The 20,071-nt window shown below is 51.4% G+C and overlaps 7 protein-coding genes across 7 annotated transcripts; 4 read left to right on the forward strand and 3 right to left on the reverse strand.

Moving 5' to 3' along the window:
- Nucleotides 1-1,690: 1,690 nt before the first annotated feature.
- FOBCDRAFT_2842 (uncharacterized protein) lies at nucleotides 1,691-2,862 on the forward strand. Its single transcript, XM_054702747.2, has 2 exons — nucleotides 1,691-2,076; nucleotides 2,132-2,862. The coding sequence occupies exons 1-2, from the start codon at nucleotides 1,826-1,828 to the stop codon at nucleotides 2,760-2,762; spliced, it is 882 nt and encodes a 293-aa protein (XP_054558722.2). The 5' UTR covers nucleotides 1,691-1,825; the 3' UTR covers nucleotides 2,763-2,862.
- Nucleotides 2,863-3,647: 785 nt separating this feature from the next.
- Nucleotides 3,648-5,001, reverse strand: FOBCDRAFT_235308 (tRNA (carboxymethyluridine(34)-5-O)-methyltransferase; the record flags this gene model as incomplete). The annotated part of the gene is made up of 2 exons (XM_031181464.3): nucleotides 3,648-4,352; nucleotides 4,990-5,001. 2 exons carry the CDS (start codon nucleotides 4,999-5,001, stop codon nucleotides 3,648-3,650), a joined length of 717 nt encoding a protein of 238 aa, XP_031042232.2.
- Nucleotides 5,002-5,949: 948 nt separating this feature from the next.
- Nucleotides 5,950-7,410, reverse strand: FOBCDRAFT_211057 (uncharacterized protein). The gene is made up of 2 exons (XM_059609321.1): nucleotides 7,261-7,410; nucleotides 5,950-7,209 (listed from the first exon to the last, which is right to left on the reverse strand). Exons 1-2 carry the CDS (start codon nucleotides 7,313-7,315, stop codon nucleotides 6,038-6,040), a joined length of 1,227 nt encoding a protein of 408 aa, XP_059463811.1. The 5' UTR covers nucleotides 7,316-7,410; the 3' UTR covers nucleotides 5,950-6,037.
- Nucleotides 7,411-8,081: 671 nt separating this feature from the next.
- Nucleotides 8,082-9,578, forward strand: FOBCDRAFT_211059 (NADP-dependent oxidoreductase domain-containing protein). Its single transcript, XM_054702748.2, has 2 exons — nucleotides 8,082-8,493; nucleotides 8,546-9,578. The coding sequence occupies exons 1-2, from the start codon at nucleotides 8,254-8,256 to the stop codon at nucleotides 9,206-9,208; spliced, it is 903 nt and encodes a 300-aa protein (XP_054558723.2). The 5' UTR covers nucleotides 8,082-8,253; the 3' UTR covers nucleotides 9,209-9,578.
- Nucleotides 9,579-9,583: 5 nt separating this feature from the next.
- Nucleotides 9,584-10,510, forward strand: FOBCDRAFT_255387 (uncharacterized protein; the record flags this gene model as incomplete). The annotated part of the gene is made up of 2 exons (XM_059611164.1): nucleotides 9,584-9,632; nucleotides 9,694-10,510. The coding sequence occupies 2 exons, from the start codon at nucleotides 9,584-9,586 to the stop codon at nucleotides 10,479-10,481; spliced, it is 837 nt and encodes a 278-aa protein (XP_059466572.1). The 3' UTR covers nucleotides 10,482-10,510.
- A 41-nt stretch (nucleotides 10,511-10,551) lies between these two features.
- On the reverse strand, nucleotides 10,552-12,199 carry FOBCDRAFT_211064 (Deoxyhypusine synthase). The gene is made up of 3 exons (XM_031181468.3): nucleotides 11,742-12,199; nucleotides 10,886-11,665; nucleotides 10,552-10,835 (listed from the first exon to the last, which is right to left on the reverse strand). The coding sequence occupies exons 1-3, from the start codon at nucleotides 11,952-11,954 to the stop codon at nucleotides 10,755-10,757; spliced, it is 1,074 nt and encodes a 357-aa protein (XP_031042236.2). The 5' UTR covers nucleotides 11,955-12,199; the 3' UTR covers nucleotides 10,552-10,754.
- A 327-nt stretch (nucleotides 12,200-12,526) lies between these two features.
- On the forward strand, nucleotides 12,527-19,996 carry FOBCDRAFT_211065 (uncharacterized protein). Its single transcript, XM_059609322.1, has 3 exons — nucleotides 12,527-12,928; nucleotides 13,068-17,526; nucleotides 17,575-19,996. Coding segments are annotated over exons 1-3 (6,666 nt in total). The 5' UTR covers nucleotides 12,527-12,926; the 3' UTR covers nucleotides 19,780-19,996.
- The last annotated feature ends 75 nt before the right edge of the window (nucleotides 19,997-20,071 follow it).

The following is a 20,071-nucleotide window of genomic DNA, read 5'->3' on the forward strand; positions in this document are numbered from 1 at the left end:
TGACTCAACCTGTATTTTCTTTTTCTGCTTCATCCTTTCTCAGTGTCATTTTCATGTTCTCACACTAGGCCCTCCTCGCCTGGGTATCTCTAGGAAAAGATGGAGACATTGGAAGCACAGAACCAACACCCAGCGACTAACACCAACCGCATAGCCAGCAATGCGATGCTTCTCCAACGTTTATCCCCGGCCCGTTGATGTCCTCTGCCTTATTACCAAACGCATCGACTCCACTCACCTTACTTCTTCATCTTCGTCGATAGACACGCCTTCAGATACCCCTGTCATCGCGATATTGCTGCCGACACCCCTCCCCATGCTCCTCGATGCCTGCTCCTAGACCATCCTGTTCGTTCAAGCTCGTGCTTCTTGACGGGTTTCTTCGTCACATATGTACATTATAGGTCAGGCTTCCTGTTAAGACACACCATGTTCACCGTTTCGTGGAGATGCAATCAGACCCTGATTTCCTCACTGCATCTTCCTCTCCCCACACCGTTACGTTGTTACTGCGTCGCCTCTTTTCGACCCGACAAGTTCTTTTGGACCTTGAGTCTAATAATATTCTCCGGGCTCAACTTTCTTTTCTTTTTCGATTGTTCCAGAGTCCACTTCTTGGCCTTATTCAGCTTGGGTTCTCATCCACCTCCGGTTCTACTGTCTGGACCTCGGTCAAGACTAACAACAAGAATAGGAAGAGGAAGAAGCAAGGCGGTCCGTAACGTGGGTCCATATCCTGCGCATAAGTAACATCTCCTGGAGGTTATACTAAGTTAGTAGGGGCCCAGCGGAAGATCTGACCGAGTTTTCTCTTACTCAAAGTGAAGGACCCTCGAAGATCTTCTTTTTGCCTCCTACCTATTGCCATCTCATCTATTCTCTACTCTCCCCACGGCTTTCGATAACAGCTTCTGAGATAACAAGCCTTACCTTGGCCTCATTTACCTCGATTGGCGCCCCACGCCTTGCTCTGCCTCACCATATCATCCTATTTGCATCCATTGGCTGAAGAGAACCCTGGACATCACCAATCACATTGCCATCTGCCCATCAACGTCTTGGAGCCACGCTTTATGATCTGAACAGCCATCACTGTTGCCTCCCGAGACAGTTCTTTCTCCTTTTGCATCTTTGTGGCAACCCGGTACCTGACAGAGCCCAACTGTATCGATACCTAACCCAGCTGCCCACCACTACGCATCAGTCAATACGAGAAGGCCTCCATTACTACACTTCAAGACTTATAGACACTAAGGGCGACATCAACACAAGTGACTTCATTCCCGGAGGTTTCAAGGAGCAAACTAATTACCTCACCTCGATCTCACGAACATAGTTCACGCACCTCCAGCCGACTCAACCATCTGTACAGTGGAAAGAAACATAGGGATTTCGTGACACCCGATATACAACGCTTTTAAGCAGCACCAGGCTTCTCGGAGCCGCTGCAACAGACATTTCTTCGCCAACACAACCAGAAAAAGTCGCCGAGCTGGCCCAACTCAAGAGCGAGTCCCCACTCTGCCTCTTGCGGGCAGAGTTACCGCCATCCATCGTGGGTGTAGAAGACCGTCTTGAGCGGGGGCGTACGCCTCGCTCATATGCTAACGGTCCATACGCGGGAAGACTGGATGGTCAGACTGTCGCGTTAGACTTTGCTGCTCTTCTGAAGGCATCTGGATCTCATGAGGCTCCTGTCTCGCCGCTTCACCAGACCCAGCCTGTTCCAGCTCCCACTTATCAGCCATTTCCTCCTAAGGCATCGCCAGCTCCACCACGGCCTGTTGCGCATGTGGCGCCACCACCGCAGGTAGCTTCGACACAGATGTCTGGAAGACGCGGCATGCACCCCCATGCTACAGATCAGCCACCCGTGAAGAAGCAGAGCAAGTGGTCACCGGAGGAAGATACCCTTATCATCGAGCTTCGAGGACGCAATATGAAGTGGGAGGATATCTCAAAGCGTCTGCCTGGCAGGAGTGCCATCAGCTGCCGCCTACACTACCAGAACTACCTCGAAAGACGGAGTGAATGGGACGAAGAGCGCAAGAATAAACTGGCCAGACTTTACGAGAGGTAAGGGGTGGCGTAAGCAATTGGTCTTTTAGGAAACATACTGACAAGACTTCAGGTTCAAACCAGAAATGTGGGCAAAAGTTGCAGAAGAGATGGCAGTGCCCTGGCGAGCAGCAGAGGCCATGCATTGGCAGCTTGGTGAGGCAGATATGGCTAGACGTGCAGGCGTTATCCCTTTCTCTCTAGCTGCAGTCAATGTCGAGGGAAACAACAGTCACAGGAGCTCCCCCTCACGCAGCCACATCCACTCGCAGCCCCAAGTAAGCATGCCTCGCGATCTTGGAGCACCATCGCCTCGAGTTGTGTACAACAGACCTCCACCAATGCCTGCCAGCAGCCGAACTATGGTTCCCCGCCGAGAGTCGATTCCTCCGCCGCCTCCTTTGTCCATGGTTCCAGATCCTGCTGAAGCTCAGTATGTACCAGGGCCAGGTTTGGCCCCGATCCAGAACCAGCCACCACCTCGGACGGCTGGTATGCTTCCTGGGGTTGCTGAACTTACTGGAGGAGTCAGCCCCTATAGTACACCTGCTGCAGTGCCTAACATGGGACCTATAACCGGGGTAGGTCAGGGCCCTCTGTATTCAACACTCGCCGGTTACTCGATGGAATCGGCCGGGTCCAAACGAAGAGCTTCCCCAGATGAATATCCGCACGAGGCGAACCAGCGGCGCCGAATTACATAGCCTGCCATGGTTGAGGCAACTGTACTATATGAGCGCTTGATGAGTGATCCTTGAGTCTTCCAGGACATTTGTCTTGCATCTCGTCTCATAAGGCGACAATTTTTGGGTTATTAAGTGCGGTAAAGAATGTACGACTTATTATGATGGTGTTAAGAACACGGGGTTGCATAACTACACGGACAGGAACAGAACAACATTTTTTAACTTATCGGCAATCTATTGCCTTCGGGTCTGATTGAAGCATACCCAGGAACACAATAGCATATGGGTTTTAACGACGGAACGGAATGGATTGGACAGGATGGAATGTGGACATGACTTAATGTAAAGAAAATCTTGTTGGGGAAACCATTGGTGTGTTTTTTCTTCTCATTTCGGTTCTTTGAATTGTCTTTTTTATTATGTTTATGTTTTTGTATCACAATTTGCATTGACCAGAGGCATCTGCATGGCAATGGATACTGGTTGTTTGAGGACCTAGCAATGGAAGCATCAGAAAGGGTGAGGTCAAGGATGACCTCAGGAAACTGGAGTTGAAAGAGAGACAGTGTTGTTTTGTTGCACAGCGTTTGCATTTTACCTGTTTAGTATCCCTTTTCCCATTGATAGACACATATGGAGATGTGATAGAGAAGATATCGGTGTAGATGGATTGTACAGTTAGCGTTGTTACCTTAGTTGAGCAATATCTTGAATATATTACCAGCCTGAAGACGGCCAAGTACTCTTCCATGGTTGGACAAGAGCGAAACATGTAGCGTAAATATCGGTGAAAGATTCCTGTCAAGGTTGGTAACCATATGCATAAGGTATCCGAAGTTTTTTTTTTTTTTTGTAACGCCCATAAGATCTTGCCTTGCGCCTCAGGTTACCGTTGATGAGGTCTCACGACGGTCGACTACATACCACCCACCAGTTATCCTTCTCGTAGCCGGTCTCTACAACGATGCCCCCAGCCGCCTTGACATCCTCCTCGAGCTCACCCTCCTTGTACAGGTGGTAGTAGCGCTGGAACGTGCCTCCGGGTTCTTGACCCTTTGGCTTCCGCATCACCCATGACACCAGGCGATCCTGGTCACTGCTCGCGTCCCACCCGCGACGGCTTGACGCCTGCTCCAGAGCCCACACGTAGACAAGCACACGGCCGGCTTTGGGAGTTACGAGTGCCAGTAACTCAGCAATGGCGGCTTGTCTTCTCTCGCGTGTCGACATATGGTGCACAACAGCGATGCAGATAACAAAGTCAGCGGCTCCGTTGCGATAAGGAAGCGCGAAGCCATCGGCGACAGCAACATCTACATCAGATACTCTAGGATCATGCTCAACACCGTCTTCCCGCGGCCGTCTCAGCTCAGTCCGGGCGAGCTGGACGAGAGCTGGACTCCGGTCGGAGCCAAGTAGATGTACAGATGGGTTGACACGTAGATACTTGCCGTTGCCGCAGCCCACATCGAGGCCGAGACTACCGGGCGGTTGAGATAGCAAGAAGCTGGCAACCCGAGGCCAGGGCTTATGGCGGGTGGCCGAGAAGTGCGGTGCGATGGCTTCGTAGACTGCGTGAACGTGGGTGGCCTCGTATGTCTCTGGCGCCTCCTCCGCTGCAGATTGTGAGAAGGACTCTGACTCTGTGGGGGCCGATGTCTGGTTGGTTTGTGCCTGAGAGCTGGGTTGCCGGAGTGGCCTGTCATCTTGATCTCCAGCCGGCGTGGCCGATGAAGCACTTGCCATGATGAAGACGATGAAAGGTTCCGTGCAGGTTCTTTACAGGGCGCCTTGTGGAGTATAATCTTCCTTGTCTCTCGGATGTATCTGAGATGACTTAGAGAGGGAGAGAGGGGGTGCGAAGTTGTTGCGTCTGAGCGTTGAGAGATGAGGTTATGATTGAGTTGGTTGGTTGTGTTTCTTGTGATGCTAACTAATTTCTTCAATATTCAAGTAGTGAGTGAATGCCCTGGTCTGGGTTGTGTTGGGCTGGGCTCGACTGGGGTAATTAGATTAGTGGGTGTGGTCTGCGATTATCTACCGTAAGGTACTAGTAGTATTTAGTGGAGTCATGTTTTAGGGCGGCTCCGTCTTCGTCTTGTGGCTTGAAGGAACATGTTCACTCCATTACTACCTTATACAACGGTCGTCAGTCATGAATAATGGCTCATACTAATAAATGTCTCTGATGATTCAAGTAACTTTAGGTACCTGGCTTATTGATTTGCTAGGTTAGTAGTGAGACCAAACCAACCATTGCCCCGTGCGAGTACTGTATATTGGTGGCTGAGTGCCAAGTTGATGATTCTTACACCATAAAATACAATGCAGTCAGTTGGTTCAGTCAAGGATTGAAGTGTTGCGATCAAGATTAAATTACATATGAAAAAAAAAAAAAAAAAAAAAACCCCTCTCTTATATCCCTTGTTAGATTTTGAGGCCCCTTGTCACGAACACCTCGGATCCGCCTCCAGGCCTCATCAGTCAAAGCTTCTTTTCAGGGTAAAGATACCTTGTTCAGACGGTGTCTTTATATCGTGGACCCCACAATCTCATCTCTCTCACATTGCATCCATCACTCGTCTTCACATCTCATCGCCCCATTCACACGACGCGAATCCTCCACCACTCGGTCATTAGGAACCAACAAGTCCTTGCCTTGCTTATGGAACACATTTCGGGCATCTTCTGCACCCCCCTCCCATGTCAAGTTGGGCATACACGGCTGGGATAATCTTCAACGATTGATAATAAGCCGTTCATGCCAGGGGTTGTGAGCTGTGGGCATGGGTGCTCCCGCTCGCTTGAAAAGTACGCTGCACGTCATCATAAGCTGAGACTCGAGTCTCGAACTTGTGCTTCAGCAGAGGAGCGTGTAAATTGGTGTCTTGGCTTGGATGATCATCCTTGGATTTGCACCAGGGGCCAATGCAACATGGAGTGGAATAAATCCGCTAGGCGCCAATTTTCCTCTCTTGCTTTATTCTTTGTCATCCGGTCAAAGCAGAGTCGTCAGGTGTTGGTGATTGCTTTTGAAACCCAAGGGTCTTCCCCTGTCATGTCACTTTCGACACGAACCGTTAATCTCAAGCACCCGCCTATAGCGCCAGGATTGTTGACCTCTGACGATGCATGTAGTACGCATCTTATGCAAGTGGTTAGAGTTCACATGTCACTCGACGCATTGACGCAGGTGCGTGGTACAGCTCAATGCTGTGATTATCCCTGCATATCCTCGAACTTTTATTTCATCATGAATTCTAGGATTATGTCCAGCATTACACGTCATATCTTCATTTTTTGCCAGTATTGAGAGGACTGTTGGGATCGAAGACATCAGTGGTGATGAGATCGGGGTAGGACACACCGCCCTGCTTGAGTGCGCTGTCCATGACCTCCATGATGACTATACTCTCTGACCAAGGCATTGAAGCACTCTCCTTCTTGCCATCTCGTAGGCAACGTGCACACTCATCCGCCTCCCAGAACATACCGTGGCCCCAGTTGTTGCGCTTAGGATCTGTAGGAATTGGGCAGTTCACTACTTCCACCTTGCCATTCGCGTCCGACTTGATCACCTTGTACTCGGTTGGCCGGAACGCAGGACCAGTAACCTGAATTTCCCCCTTAGAGCCCTGGATACGGATCGCGGGGCCACCAGTGTAGAGACCATCGACGTCGGTGGCGATGCGCAATGAGGTAGTCGCAATACCGACAGAGTTGTGCTTAGGGAACTGACAGATGATACTCGTGGACTCGTCGGCACCTGTGCGATACTTGTTGATGGAGGCTACAACCTTTGGAGCCTCCTTTTCGGCCTCGGGCTGAACATGATAGAGAGATTGGAAGACCCAGGTCAAGGAGTAGATGCCGAGGTCGAGCAAAGCACCGCCTGCAAGATCAGGATTGACCATGCGGTTGGAATCAGGAAAGTCAAGATCTTGGCTATCAGTATTCTTGTTGAACGAGAGGTCGGCTATAGGAGGAGTCAGCTTTATCGTATAACTTCGGCAGGCATTCTTCTTACCGAATGTGCGATAAACAGTACCAATGGCACCAGACTGGATCAACTCTCGAATTTTGATACTGAGAGGGAAGTATCGTGTCCAGACAGCCTCCATAAAGAAGAGGTTCTTGGACTTGGCGACCTCATACAGCTTCTTGGTCTGTGCAGCAGTAACAGTGAGTGCCTTTTCACAGAGAACATTCTTGCCAGCCTCGAGGGCTAGCATAGCATTCTGGAAGTGGTGGCTGTGAGGTGTAGCAACATAGATGATGTCAACGTTTGGGTCGGCGACTAGCTCAGCGTAGGAGCCGTAGACAGCAGCGGATGAGGGGCCATCAATCTTCTTGATAAAGTCGCGCGCACGGTCGACGGAGCTGGATGAGGCAACGGCGACAATCTCATGCTGTACATCGTTGACATCGCGAGCGGCAGGATCTGTAAGAATATCCTTAGTGAAGCCTATGATGGGAGTTTAGTGCCTTGTTCACCGTGTTGCAGAGCTGAACTCACACTCAGCGATGCCACCGGTAGCCAAGATGCCCCATTTAGCAGTGTAGGGAGCCATAATTACAATTGATTGGCGATGAAGTTGATATGTCACGCAAAGGACCAAGACGTTGAAAAGAGGAGGTTAATAAGTATCCTCAAAGTCAACAACTCAAGTGACGTTACATATCTTGATGCGCTTCGACCCCTCAGAGCTATGGCGGGGCAATTGCCAGATCCAATCCAATCCAATTATGTCCATGGCGGTTTGTGGAGAGATGCAGAATTGAATTCACTTGGCATATCCGGAAATACGGCCCGTTGTCCTATACTAGACAGCTTTAGGAACAACTCTGAGCAACAGCTATCTTGTAAGATCGCCGATCAATAGAGCACTGTTCATTTCAACGGCGTGACTCATTGATCGTGAATACTTGCACTTGATACTGTCCATTGGTTGTGATTCCTCAACCCCGCGTCGACGTGGGGGTTGAAGACGAGAATATCGACGTTAACTATGAATTGACTTACATGATCTTGTTATGCCCGGCTAATTTCCACATCAACATATTCTCAATGTTCGCCGAACACGAATCTACTGTACACTTTCTCCAACTGTGTTTGAATAGCTCAGCGTTGTCTCACGCTCAGCTTGAAGTTTATTGGTTTATGAAGGCATCGGCTTAGTTAGACGGCCGCATCCATGGATCTCTCAGCCAAATACTGCATGTCTATGCGCGGGGAACCCTCAATGTTTGCAGTCAATGATTGGCTGTCTAGTCATGTGTTGGCCGTTGAAATTGACGCCATGTACAGGTGGTTTGAGGCTCAACATGGCGTAATTGACCAGCATCACCAGCTTAAACTATCTCCAAACTCCACCTCTTCACATTTCAAACACCCCTCTAGCACTGTCTCTCCCAGTTTCTGTGTTCTATCAACACCAACAAACCAATTGAGTACTTATATATAGTCAACTCCATCTTATCCTCACCTTTCAGCGGTACTTTTTAAAAAATGGCAGCCAAACTAGCCAAAGACCTCACCCTCAAGGGCTCATCCACTGCCATGCCAAAGCTGGTCTATGGCACAGCGTGGAAAAAGGACAGATCAGCAGATCTTGTTTATTTCGCTCTCAAGCACGGCTTTCGCGGAGTCGATACAGCAGGACAACCCAAGCATTACAATGAGAAGGGCGTTGGGGAGGGTGTGCAAAGAGCTATCAAGGAGGGCCTCATTAAACGTGAAGGACTCTTTGTAGGTTCCGTCACCATATACATGAACAAACTAGGCACTGACCTGTCCTCAGCTTCAAACAAAGTTCTCACCTCCAGGGAACCAAGATGAAAATGCACCTTATGATTTTAATGCACCGCTTGTGGATAAGATTCACCAATCTATTCAGTCATCATTGACTTACTTCACCGTTGAAGGCGAGGAACCTTACTTTGACAGCGTGCTTTTGCATAGCCCCCTGCGAACTCTCGAGGAAACTATCACTGCGTGGAAGACTCTGGAGACATACGTGCCTCACAAGATCCGCAACCTAGGCATCTCTAACACGACACTTCCGATCCTTAAAGCACTCAACGATGCTGTCACTGTTAAACCAAGTGTTGTCCAGAACCGCTTCTACCCTGATACCAGCTTCGAGGTAGATCTCAGAGCCTACTGTCGAGAGCAAGGAATTGCTTTCCAGTCATTCTGGACTTTCAGCGCCAACCCCAGGCTCGCTGCTACCAAGCCAGTTAAGATGGTCGCAGAGAAGGCTGGAATTTCCGAGGTAGCTGCGTACTATTCTCTGGTCTTGGGGCTCGAAGGCGTAACGGTTCTGGATGGAACAACGACTGAAAATCACATGAAGGATGATCTTGAAGGTATCGAGAAAGTTGCTACTTGGGCGGAGACGGACGGAACAGCTGAATGGAATTCTGCTTTGAAACAGTTTAAGCAGAGTATCGGGGAAGTCTGAGGGTTTCTCTGAATACGTCTGAATCTCCAGTGGTGCTCAGGCGGTTGGTACTGTTGGCGTTAGGGGCGTAGAGGCAGACTCGCAGTTTCTGCCAGTGATAGAAAATGGAAGTCGTCAACTTTACCTTTGGTACCAAACGCGTCCTGATTCATTCACATACATTCTTGACCTTCCCTGTCACATCACTTCTCTTACTATCAATAACATAAACTTTTTTCTTCCTCTCACATTTTCTCAAAATCACGAGAGCATTCGCGTTCATCACAACTCGCCTTTCACCGCCTCTTATGATCCCATCAGCTTTCATCGGTCGCAGTGAATATTTGATCTATCCAGGAAACGTCGTGCCCGTGTTTCCAAACACAGCACTATATCATGAGTATTCGTCGAGACGCCGTCCAACGAGACTTCGGTCTCCGACCTGGTGAGTCTGATGCTTTCTGATGCTGCAACTCGTGATTCCTTCCCTTAACTCTTACTTTTAGGTTCACGGGCTGTGCCTAGACCTCAGTTGTCCATCGAACCCGCAGAAGATGTTGTGACATCGCCCCCCGAGATGAATTCTCCTCCCCACTCGTCTGATGATGCCCGAGAGCCGTATGTGCAAGAAAGTACCCCTCTCACCCCAGTTAAGGACACTTGCGATGACGATCGTTCATCAACTATCTCTCCAACAGTCAATACCAACGGTCTGCTTCCAATCCCGAAAAATCGATCCCCAGAAAGACGTGGCAGCGACGATTCGCAGAGTGGCAAGGAAAGCCCTGGAGGCCCGGAAACTCCTTCCCTCCCCGCCCATTTCCCGCCTTGCCCTAGGGAGCGACCTACACGCCAAGAGATCGCCCTCTGGCATGAAGGATGTATGGCTGTTCAACGCGATGATGGGACCGTTGATGGCTTCGATGTCGTGGACTGGCTGATGACAAGAAAGGGGGGAGTTCTCAACCCTTGGCCTAGGCTAGACGAAGGGCGGATGGTCGTCGAGAGTATGGGGCGGGAGATTATTGACCTCGATGCGATCCACCGCCAACAGGAAGAAGAAGCAGAGGTTGCCAGGCTCAAAGAAGAGCGTCGACAGAGAAACAAACGACGATATCGACCTCGTGGTCAGATCGAGAAAGAAAAGGCCGAACGACGAGCTGCCCAAGAAGCCCAACAGGCCCAAGATTTAGCTAAGAAGACATCCAGTGCCTATGATTCGGAGCAGGGGCAAGATATGGCCGACACCGACGAGCCTCCAGCAAAAAAGGCTAGAGTTGATATTGAATCCTAGAAACGGCCACGAAGAAACGAAGGCAACTACCTAGGCACATGGGCTTGCATTTACACTCACAAAAGGCGATTTCGGCGTTAGGGTCTTTCCACATTAATAGTGACCAGGGGCCTGATTGTATCTAAATCGGTTGCTTTCATGTCTGCTTTGGAGTTCTTTGGAGCAATATCGGTGTTTTGTCAATTATGTCTTTGCGGTGACGGATGATCACATGTTGTCCGCACCTGTAATACACTTTATTTGACATACTTTTGCGTTCTATTCTTTTGTTTTCTATTTGTCAGACTTTCCAATATCCTTTGCAAATGTGTTTGCCACAATAAAGGGGAAACATGCTGTTGCCTCCATGTATACCTTGTGAATGGTCAGTGGCTAGCAGGAGTAGAAGAGACGTGTCGACTTACTTTCACATTATCAGCTCCAATCTTGATTTTGCCCCACGATACAGCCTCATCTGGTCTAGCACCTGCATCACTGCCATCAAATTCTTGTGCTGTGTTGATGTAAACCGCCGACTCGGCGCCATTGCGCATCAAGCATGCATTGGCAATGTGGTGCTTGATGATACCACCACCCAGAATGATCATACCGGCCCGCTTGGCTCGGACAGCAATGGTGTTGATGCGTCGGATATCTTCAACCAGATCGATCTTCAGTTGAAGGGGCGAGGACTTAAAAGTATGGAAATAGAGCATGTCGCCGAGGCTTCCGTCAGTGATGGCAGGGCAGAACACTGGAATATTGTTCTTGTATGCCCAGTAATAGACGGATCGCTCATCATTGATCTCCTTACCTAGACGATGGATCACCTTGGATGGCGTCCAGTTGATCTCTTCCTCAGTGCCTTTACTAGCCTCCTGCTCCTCAAGCATCTTGTCGAGAATGGGGACGACCCAGTCTTCGAAGGCGCAGTAGTTCGCATTAGGAACAACGAGGTTTCCAATGCGGTTGAGACCCTTGCGGCGGAGTTCGGCTCCAGGGGTACTGAAGGAACCAACATATGTGTCACCAAGGCACTTGATGAAATCCTCTTCGATGCCACCAGCCGTGGTGACGATACATGAAACGTGGTTATGCTCGACAAGCCAACGGAGGACACCACGAAGGCCTGATGAGATGAGGTTGGAAGTATATCCCAAGAAAATTGTGGTCTTATCCCCCGTCTCCGGGTCTTTCCATGCACGCTACCAGTTGTTAGCCAAGGTGGTGTGCCTTTCAGAGTTTGAAACTCTAGTATAGAGTTTCTGAATCGAAACGCACCATATCATTGATGATCCTCACGGCCTCACACATAGAAGACGCTTGGAAGCCCATGTGACGCATGCCCTCGAAGAGATTCTCCGCAGTGATGGGGCCTTTGAACTTGTTGAAGTCCAACTCCTCGACCTTCTGAGCATCAGCAGGCATCTCCTCGGACTTGACCAAGACGGCCTCTGTGGCCGCCGAAGGCGGAGCATCGGAGTTGGAAGTCATTGTCGTAAATTTCGCGCCCAAGGTGTTGATGTAAGTAGTGAGCCATATGTTTCGAGTCGTAAGTTTGTAGGTAAAATAGTGGACGGACAACACAGAATTCAATGGCCAATCGAAACCTCAGCAAATGTTGAACACAACGCCAGGATGTATAAAAAAATTTAAGAATGAAAAGAGTTTTCCCAATGGCAATGTATCATCAGATTTGCTTTTCTCATTAAAGATACTTACTTATTCTATGATTCGTTAATAACATTGTGACTCTTATCTTCATGATTTCTTCCATGAGAAAATCACGGCTCCGGGCTCCACATTGAAAAAAACGGCGGGGTCCATCGGGGCTTCAAAAATGGGCGTGCATGTATCCCTCCGACTGGCAGATCTATTTGGGGTCTAGCGTCTCACGGCAATTCTGGGTCAAGGCCCCTGGACATTCGCTGAGGAGCCCTTCCATCCACCACTAAGCGCCACACGACAGTGTGTCCATTCCAATTTGCAGGATGGGGTCGCTTAAGCTTAGGCCCCTAGGATCCAAATGCACGCCTGAGGCTTGACTTCGATCCTCAAACCTTCAACCTACATCCAACCATCCCTCTATCGCAAAAGGTACTGTCGCCTTTGCATATCGACCCTCATTTCATCGCGATTTACTTGTCTCGGACACGGTGCTCGCATATAATAACGCTAATAAGTTCTACGTCTGTTTTGACTTCTTATTTGATACCCCATTCATTCGACGGATTAAGGGTGTTTTTTGGTAACCGAGACGCGACGTCAACGATCTGGGTACGACACGGCGACACAAGACCTGCGAAAGTTTAGTAAATCTCGACGAGTCAATTTCTTCAGTGTTAAACTTACGGATCTTTACGTGGCGCACGATATTCGGTGTCATAATTTTGACTTTTGCATAACTGGGTGCATGGGCTGCCTATAAATAACCACTTCCTTGGGGCTTCCTGCGGCCTTTGAGAAATGTACGAACAATTGCCCCATCCCATAATTTTCAATTCTAGTCATGCGGCGAAGGAGAGATTCTAAATATCACCGCACGAGTCGGTCCCTACGCCGTTCGCCCTCTGCGGGATCGTCTTCATGCTGACTTCATCCATCCAGGGCCTCAAGATACTCACGCTATGAACGGTCCAGATCACCCCGTGACCGCTCGCCTGACCGATTTGACCGAACTCCGCAATACAACGACGGAGACAGACGCCGACCATCTGACGCCCGAGCAGGTAATGGCGGGTTTCAGCCAGGACGTGACTTTGGTGACCCATTGCGACGCGAACCACCTCGCGGACCAAAAGCCTTGATCGATGCGCCTAGTGGCCCTCGAGGCGGAGGATTTGGAGGAGAGTTTCGTGGTGGTCGTGGGCGAGGGCGCGGTCGGGGATGGTCTTCAAGAGACGACAGCCGAGATCGAGGTCGAGATAGAGACATCGATTTCCGTGACCGGTACCATGATGATCGAAGCCGTGAACGCGACCGGGATCGCGAGCGCGATAGAGAGTGGCGTGAGCCAAGAGATTTCAGATCACGACGCTCACCTATTGGCCGTGCAAGGTCACCAACAAGAGATTTCCGAGACCGCGATGGTCCTTTGGGAGTAGATGCAGATAGATCTCGACGCGGTTCAAGAGATGGAGGACCTCCCTCGGCAGGATCATCTTCTTCCGATCCCCAGTTTGGCATGGCACCCTACCCTCGCGGTGGGGGTTTCCACCGAGGACGAGGTCGTGGGAGGGGTGACTGGTCTTCGGAGCGAGGTCGCGGCAGAGGGCCTTATATGGATGATAGAGGTGATCGCTACCCGCGTAGTCGGTCTCAGGAAGGTCGCTGGGGAAGAGACCGTGATGACAGGGACCGGATGGACCGGATGGATCGCTATGCTGACCCAGATACCCGACGAGACATTCGAGACGATCGCGACCCCCGCGACCGTGAACTGTTCCGAAACAAATTAGAGGCTCGTGCCAATGCCGGACACGACTCGGGACTTTCCAGCAAAGAGGTATCACCGCCTCCTGCCGCGCCTTCTGCATCTGCTTTCGGACCCGTTCCTAATCGAGGATTGAGTGTTGGAGAGGGTTATGTTTCAGCCAGCGCTGCAACAAAAATCCCGCCGACAGCCCCCCGCGCTTTCAATGATCGCCCTCCGTCAGCGGGACACGACCCAACAATGCCGTCAGTCGGTCTCGGTAAAGGCATGATGCATGATGGCCCCTCGATTCCAGTTGGTCCCAGAGCCCAGCAGCCGCCGCCACCAAGGCCTTCTAGCAAGCAGTGGATCAATCCCAATCTAAAGAAGGGGCCTGACTCTCCTAAGTTGATGAGGTCACCAAGCTTTGTGCAACAACGACCACCCTTACGCCGCGGTAGTTCCCAGTATGATCATTATCACGATGATGAAAGGCGGCCACGTAGTAGCGATGCGAAGTCGGAACCACATTACGATAATCGTGCGCGAACTAATTATAGCGCGGAACCTGGAGAAATAACTGTCAAGTCCGAACGGGAGTCTCAATCTGCAAGGGCATCGATGGATAGAGATACACGACCTGCTAATGCTTCCAGACGGGATTCTTATCGATCTGGCCCTTCACCTACCATGGAGAACATGCCCAGATTTGGCCAGGAGTCAGAACTACGCGCAAGGGACCCAAGGGAAGCTCCGAAGGAAGCGCCCCGAAGAAAACGCTCGCAACCAATAATCAGAGCGGTCAGGTTCGAAGTTCCCCCGAAACTAGCACCTGTGGAGCAGAACTCCGAATCTGACGACGATGATGATATGGCCGACTATTTCGACATGGAGATTGGGAAGACCGAGGCTGAACTAAGCAAACTGGAGAAGCCGAAGTTACCGACTCAAGTCATGGCCCGGTTTGCAGCTCTGTCTCACGGCTCAATGGTCAAGATAATCGGAGAAGGGGAGGGACTGCTCAAAATGGTGAAAAAACTACCGGAGGCAGTGAATAAGCGCGTCATTGAAAAGATACATGACCCGACACCTATCGAGCAGGCAAAGAAGGAAGATGTGGAAATGGCCGACGCGGTTGGCAGCACGGACAAAGTTGATTCCGAACCACCAAAGGAACTGCATCAGGAGGTACAGGCCGAGCTGGATCCTGGGCCTGAGTATTCTATTCAAGTCAAGGGTTCTGAGGAGCCTGTTGAAGCTGCCCCCACTCCAGAATCCTCGGCACAAGTTGGTCAGGAGACTACCGAAAGACCCGTCGAACATGCTGCGAAGGCAGCTAGCGAGAAGATTGATGACAGTTCCCACGAAGAGGCTGCTCCGAATCTTGACGAGACGCCCGATCAAAGCCATGTCGAGAAGTCTGACGAACAACGTATCGAGAACCCTGTCGAGAAACCCGTCGAAGAGTCTATCGGAAAGCCTGCTGAAGAAACGGAAGAGAATCATGCAGAGAAACCTGTACAAAAGGCTGAGAACGAGGATACCGAGATGTTCGTTGCACCCGAACTTGAACCAAAGTCAGGAGATATGGATATCGACGAGCCTCCTATTGAGGCTGATCGAGTCGCACATGAAAGTCCACCATCTCCTTCCAACAAGAAGGCCATGGATGTGCCTTCCATAGCAAGTGAGACTGCGCCTACAGAGTCATTTGAGCCTCAGAAGACGGAACGAACACCTCTGGGGGCGTGCGAGGATTCTCACAAGGAGAAGTCTGACAAGGACAAGCCAGTTGACATAACTGCAAAGGCGAATGGTGTACAGCCGACACAAACCTTGGTGGAAAAGCCAACCGAAGCCCTCCCTGAGCCTACTCCAGGAAAACCAGATGATGCTGTTTCGGAGAAACCTGCAGAACTTTTTACTGAACCTCGCCCCGAGAATCTAACAGAGAACGCTGAAGCTCTTGGACATAGACAGGTCGCAATTGAAGGTGCTCCTGTTTCTGTGGTGTGCCCGAATGTAGTTTTGCAAACGACGGAAACAGCATCGAAACCGCCTAGTACGCCGTCACAGGTCGACGACGACGAGACTGAATCTGAAGACGATTCTTTTATGAACCTTGATACCGTTCGACAGTATATGACCACGCCTCCAATCGATAGTCTACCTGACTACAGCTGCATGCCTTGGGACAAAGATAGTGCTTTCTTAAAGACCCTCGACTCCAGCATTACATTGGACGACTTTGTGGTCGAACACCTCGACAAGATGCATCTGGAAAAGTCGGCTGAACAGGACCACGACAGGAAGATCTATAAGGACAACTATGAACGGTACCTAGATTTTACAATGTCGAATGATCCAGCGGCTGTCAAAAGTCGTGGAAAGTTTTCAGTGTCGACAGGCATTGAAATTACAGGCACCGTAACGCCTGAGCCAAAACATGAAGGAAGTGGTCGTGGACGTCGTTTCGCAACCGAAAGAGACTTGGAACGAGTTTTGCAAGCATCAATGCGCGAGGACGAGGAGAGGAAAGAGCGCGAACTTAGAATGCAGCAGGAGAAGTATCGCACTGATAAGGAAGCCATCATTCCGAACATGATTTGGAACCAGGAAGAGAAGGATAATACCAAATACCTCGACAAGAGCGGATTCACGCCTGTTGACCGGTTGGTATCAGCATGGCGGGTTTTGCCTCCAGTTAATAACTTCACTGAGGAAGAAGCCGGCTTGTTTGAGAAGAGATACTTGGAAGCACCTAAGCAATGGGGTCGGGTTGCCGAAGCGATTCCGCATCGTGATTTCGGTTCTTGCATTCAGTATTACTACATGAACAAGAAGGACCTTAATCTGAAGGAGAAACTCAAGAAGCAGCCTAAGAGGCGCAGAAAGGGCAAAGCGAAGCAACGATCTAGTGCATTGGTGTCGGAGCTAGGCAACGGAGACGGAGAAACGGAAGAGAACCACGACACGGGAGAAAATGGCGAGAGGCGACGACCACGACGAGCGGCTGCGCCTACATGGGGCTTCGAACAGCCGCCAGTTGACACAGAGAACTCGACACCTAATGCGACACCTGGTAGACGTGGCGGGTCCGCGAAGGTCGACCATCCCGAGAAAGTGGATGGAAGAAAGAGGCGAAGAGGCCCGAAGGAAAAGGAGCCCAAGGCAGCCAAGGCGAACCAGACGTTGGCCGCAGCCCCTGGGCCTGGCAAGGGACGATCGAGGTCAAACTCCAGAGCGCTCAATACCGACGGTCCTTCAACTCCACTTCCAGCCGCCGAGTCCCATCGTCTCCCAGGTCAGTTCGAGCAGCACCCTGCTGGTATGCAGCTCCCCTTCTCCGTACAGCAGCAGCAGCAGCAGCAACCACAACAACAGCCTATCCAAACCCTCGAACGACAGCAGTCAGTTGCTCCATCCTCCATCTCTGAAGTCATGGCAGCGCCTTCACTTCGGCCTGACCCACCGCCTCAGCCTGCAATGGCTACATTCAACCTAGCCCACCCGCCATCAGAGCGCAAAGCGCCTACTCAGGCATCTAGCTACTGGAGCGTGTCTGAATCTAATGACTTCCCGCACCTCCTGCGCTCGTTCGGCTCGGATTGGACAGGGATCGCAGCCCATATGGGCTCCAAAACCGCAGTTATGGTAAGTTCTGACTGTCTCTCGTAGGTACACTACTAATGCGCTCGATAGGTGAAAAATTACTTCGTCCGTCAAAAGGATCAGGGCAAGGCCGAGTGGGAGGTGCTTGTCCAGGATGCTGACAGGAAGAGAGCTATAGGCGACAAGTTGCCCGATCCTCCACAGCCATCAACAGGAGGGCGAGGTAGGAGATATGACAGTTCAGCTGCAGCTTCCCGGCCGTTGGCTGTTGCCCCGGGTATCGATCTGCACGGAGAGACGTCGCAACCCAAGATGGAGCCATCAGTTCAACCCCCTCGTGGTCAACCTTTTGGCATGTATGGTAGCCCCATCGCCCAAGCACCTGTTACGCAGCAACCGCTTGTCCAACCCCAACAGCAACCCATGCCTATTGGACAGCATTCAACAACCCAGCCAGTAACTCAGACTATGTCACCAGGACAAAGGCCTTTAAGAGCACCTGTACGGCAATTCGGATTTCCCGACGGCGAGCGCGAGCGAGAGCGTGGCCGCGAGCAAAGTGTCCGGGTACCTCTTCCACAGAAGGCTTCCTCTAGACCTCCTGGTTCGGAACCACGGGAGCAGCGGCCTCTGGCTGCCGCGCAGCCTCTCCAGCCAGCCCGGAGCGAAGCTATGATTGAGCACAATGCTCAAATGGAACGTCAAAAGATGGACATACAGCGGCTCGAACAGGAGCAGCTCGAACTGGCTCGACAGTCAGAAAGACGGGTCAAGCAGGAGCCTGAAGTGACCCCACAGCCGCATCGCTACGAACCGTTTGGCCATCGTCAACAAGGAAGTCTTGGGGGCCAGCCGCTGGCAAGGCCACCGCAAGAGCCTGGACGCCCTCCATCTTATGCTCCTCCTATGCAGCAACAAGCCCCTGTGCAGCCGGTACGAAACCTGATGGGCGAGCAAACCCCTGTTCGATCACCTCAGATGAACACTCCATCCAGCCGCCCCATGTCTGCTCTCCAGCATAGACCGTCATCTGGTTCGATGCACGAACAATATGGCTCGGCAACACCCCAAGCTGGCACTCCAGTTCAACCACCGGCAGCGGCGCCACGTCCAGCAGAGCCTCGTAAGGGAGGTCTCAACATCATGTCCCTGCTTAATGACGATCCTCCTCCACAACCCAAGCGTGTCAGTGATGTGACTAGCACTCCTACCAGACCATCACCTACTCCTCCGCCCCAGGCCATGGGCCGTACGCTCCCAGGGCCAGCACCGCCTTCTCAGATGCGACGGGGCGAGGCAGAGTCATACTCTCCTTACGGTCGAGGAACCCCAGTAATGCCATCCCTCAAGCCAACATATGCGGATTCCCCTCAGCCTCAGCACATCGGCAGTTCGAGGGCATCCATCGGGGTCTCCCTAGAAGCAGCAGCAGAAAGGGACTACTACAGGCAGAATCCTTACCAACCCAGTAGCCACAGCCGAACGAACTCACCACAAAGTGGCCATCGATATGCTCCTCCTGGACCTCCTGGACCCCCCGGGCCTCCTCAGTACCAGAACCAGGGATATCCGACTTCATATGCTGCAGCAGGTCAACCAGCCCATGCCGGATCGCCAGGAGGGCAATACGCGCTTCATCCATCGGCCTCTCGGGCACGAGAAGTACCCCAGGGTGGCCGCGAGGCTTCATGGCCGCCGCCTCAACAACCTCCTTCCAGCATGCAGCAGCCGCCTGGATGGGCATCTCAACAGCCACCAAATGCTCAACCCCCACCGCAGCAGCAACAGCAACAACCCTGGCCTACGCAACATCCCTCGTCCAAGCCTCAAACCCCAGCGCCATCTTGGGCACCATCACAACCACCTTCACAGCCTCCGCCTCAGCAAGCTCACCATATGTCCATGAGAGACGATGGCCGTAATTCTTACTTTGCCAGTGGACCTGGCATGCCGCCGCAGCAGCATCAGATGCAAGGACGCTACCCACCAACAGTGTCGCGTGGCCCAGAGTCAGTGCCACCTCCGCAACCATACTCACGTTATGCTTCTACTCCTGGCCCTGGCCCGCCTCGAGAGATCCCCGGCCGCAGCTACACGCCCATCAGTAGCTACGACTCACGCGGGCCACCCCAGCCTCCGCCAGGAGCACCTGTTTATCCCGGCCATGATCCGAGAGATCCACGAGGAGATCCTCGAGGTGACCCAAGGGGGGATCCAAGAGACCCAAGGGACATGATGAGGGGAGGACTGAGACCACATGAGTACGAAAGGCATCCAGATCACTATAGGAGGTAGATCGATATGCGGATGACTTATATTCATACATTGGAAGTCAGACAGGCTTCGTATTCTATCTAGGAGTACTATCATGAGTTTGGCGCAACTGAGGCGATAGGCTATGCAGCATGAGCGGTCTGAGTGTTATGTAAATTATATACCTACACTGTACCTGATTTCATTGATTGGACAAGCGAAGTTGACAATGCAAGCAAACCTGGTATCGTCCCTCCTACTGATTCGTCGCTTTGATGTTTTGTTGAAGTGTGTTGTGAGAGGCTCAAGAGCTTCATGAGTCGAGCCCCACCAA

Source organism: Fusarium oxysporum, chromosome I (genome assembly GCF_013085055.1).
Source record: "Fusarium oxysporum Fo47 chromosome I, complete sequence".
Lineage (NCBI taxonomy): Eukaryota > Fungi > Ascomycota > Sordariomycetes > Hypocreales > Nectriaceae > Fusarium > Fusarium oxysporum.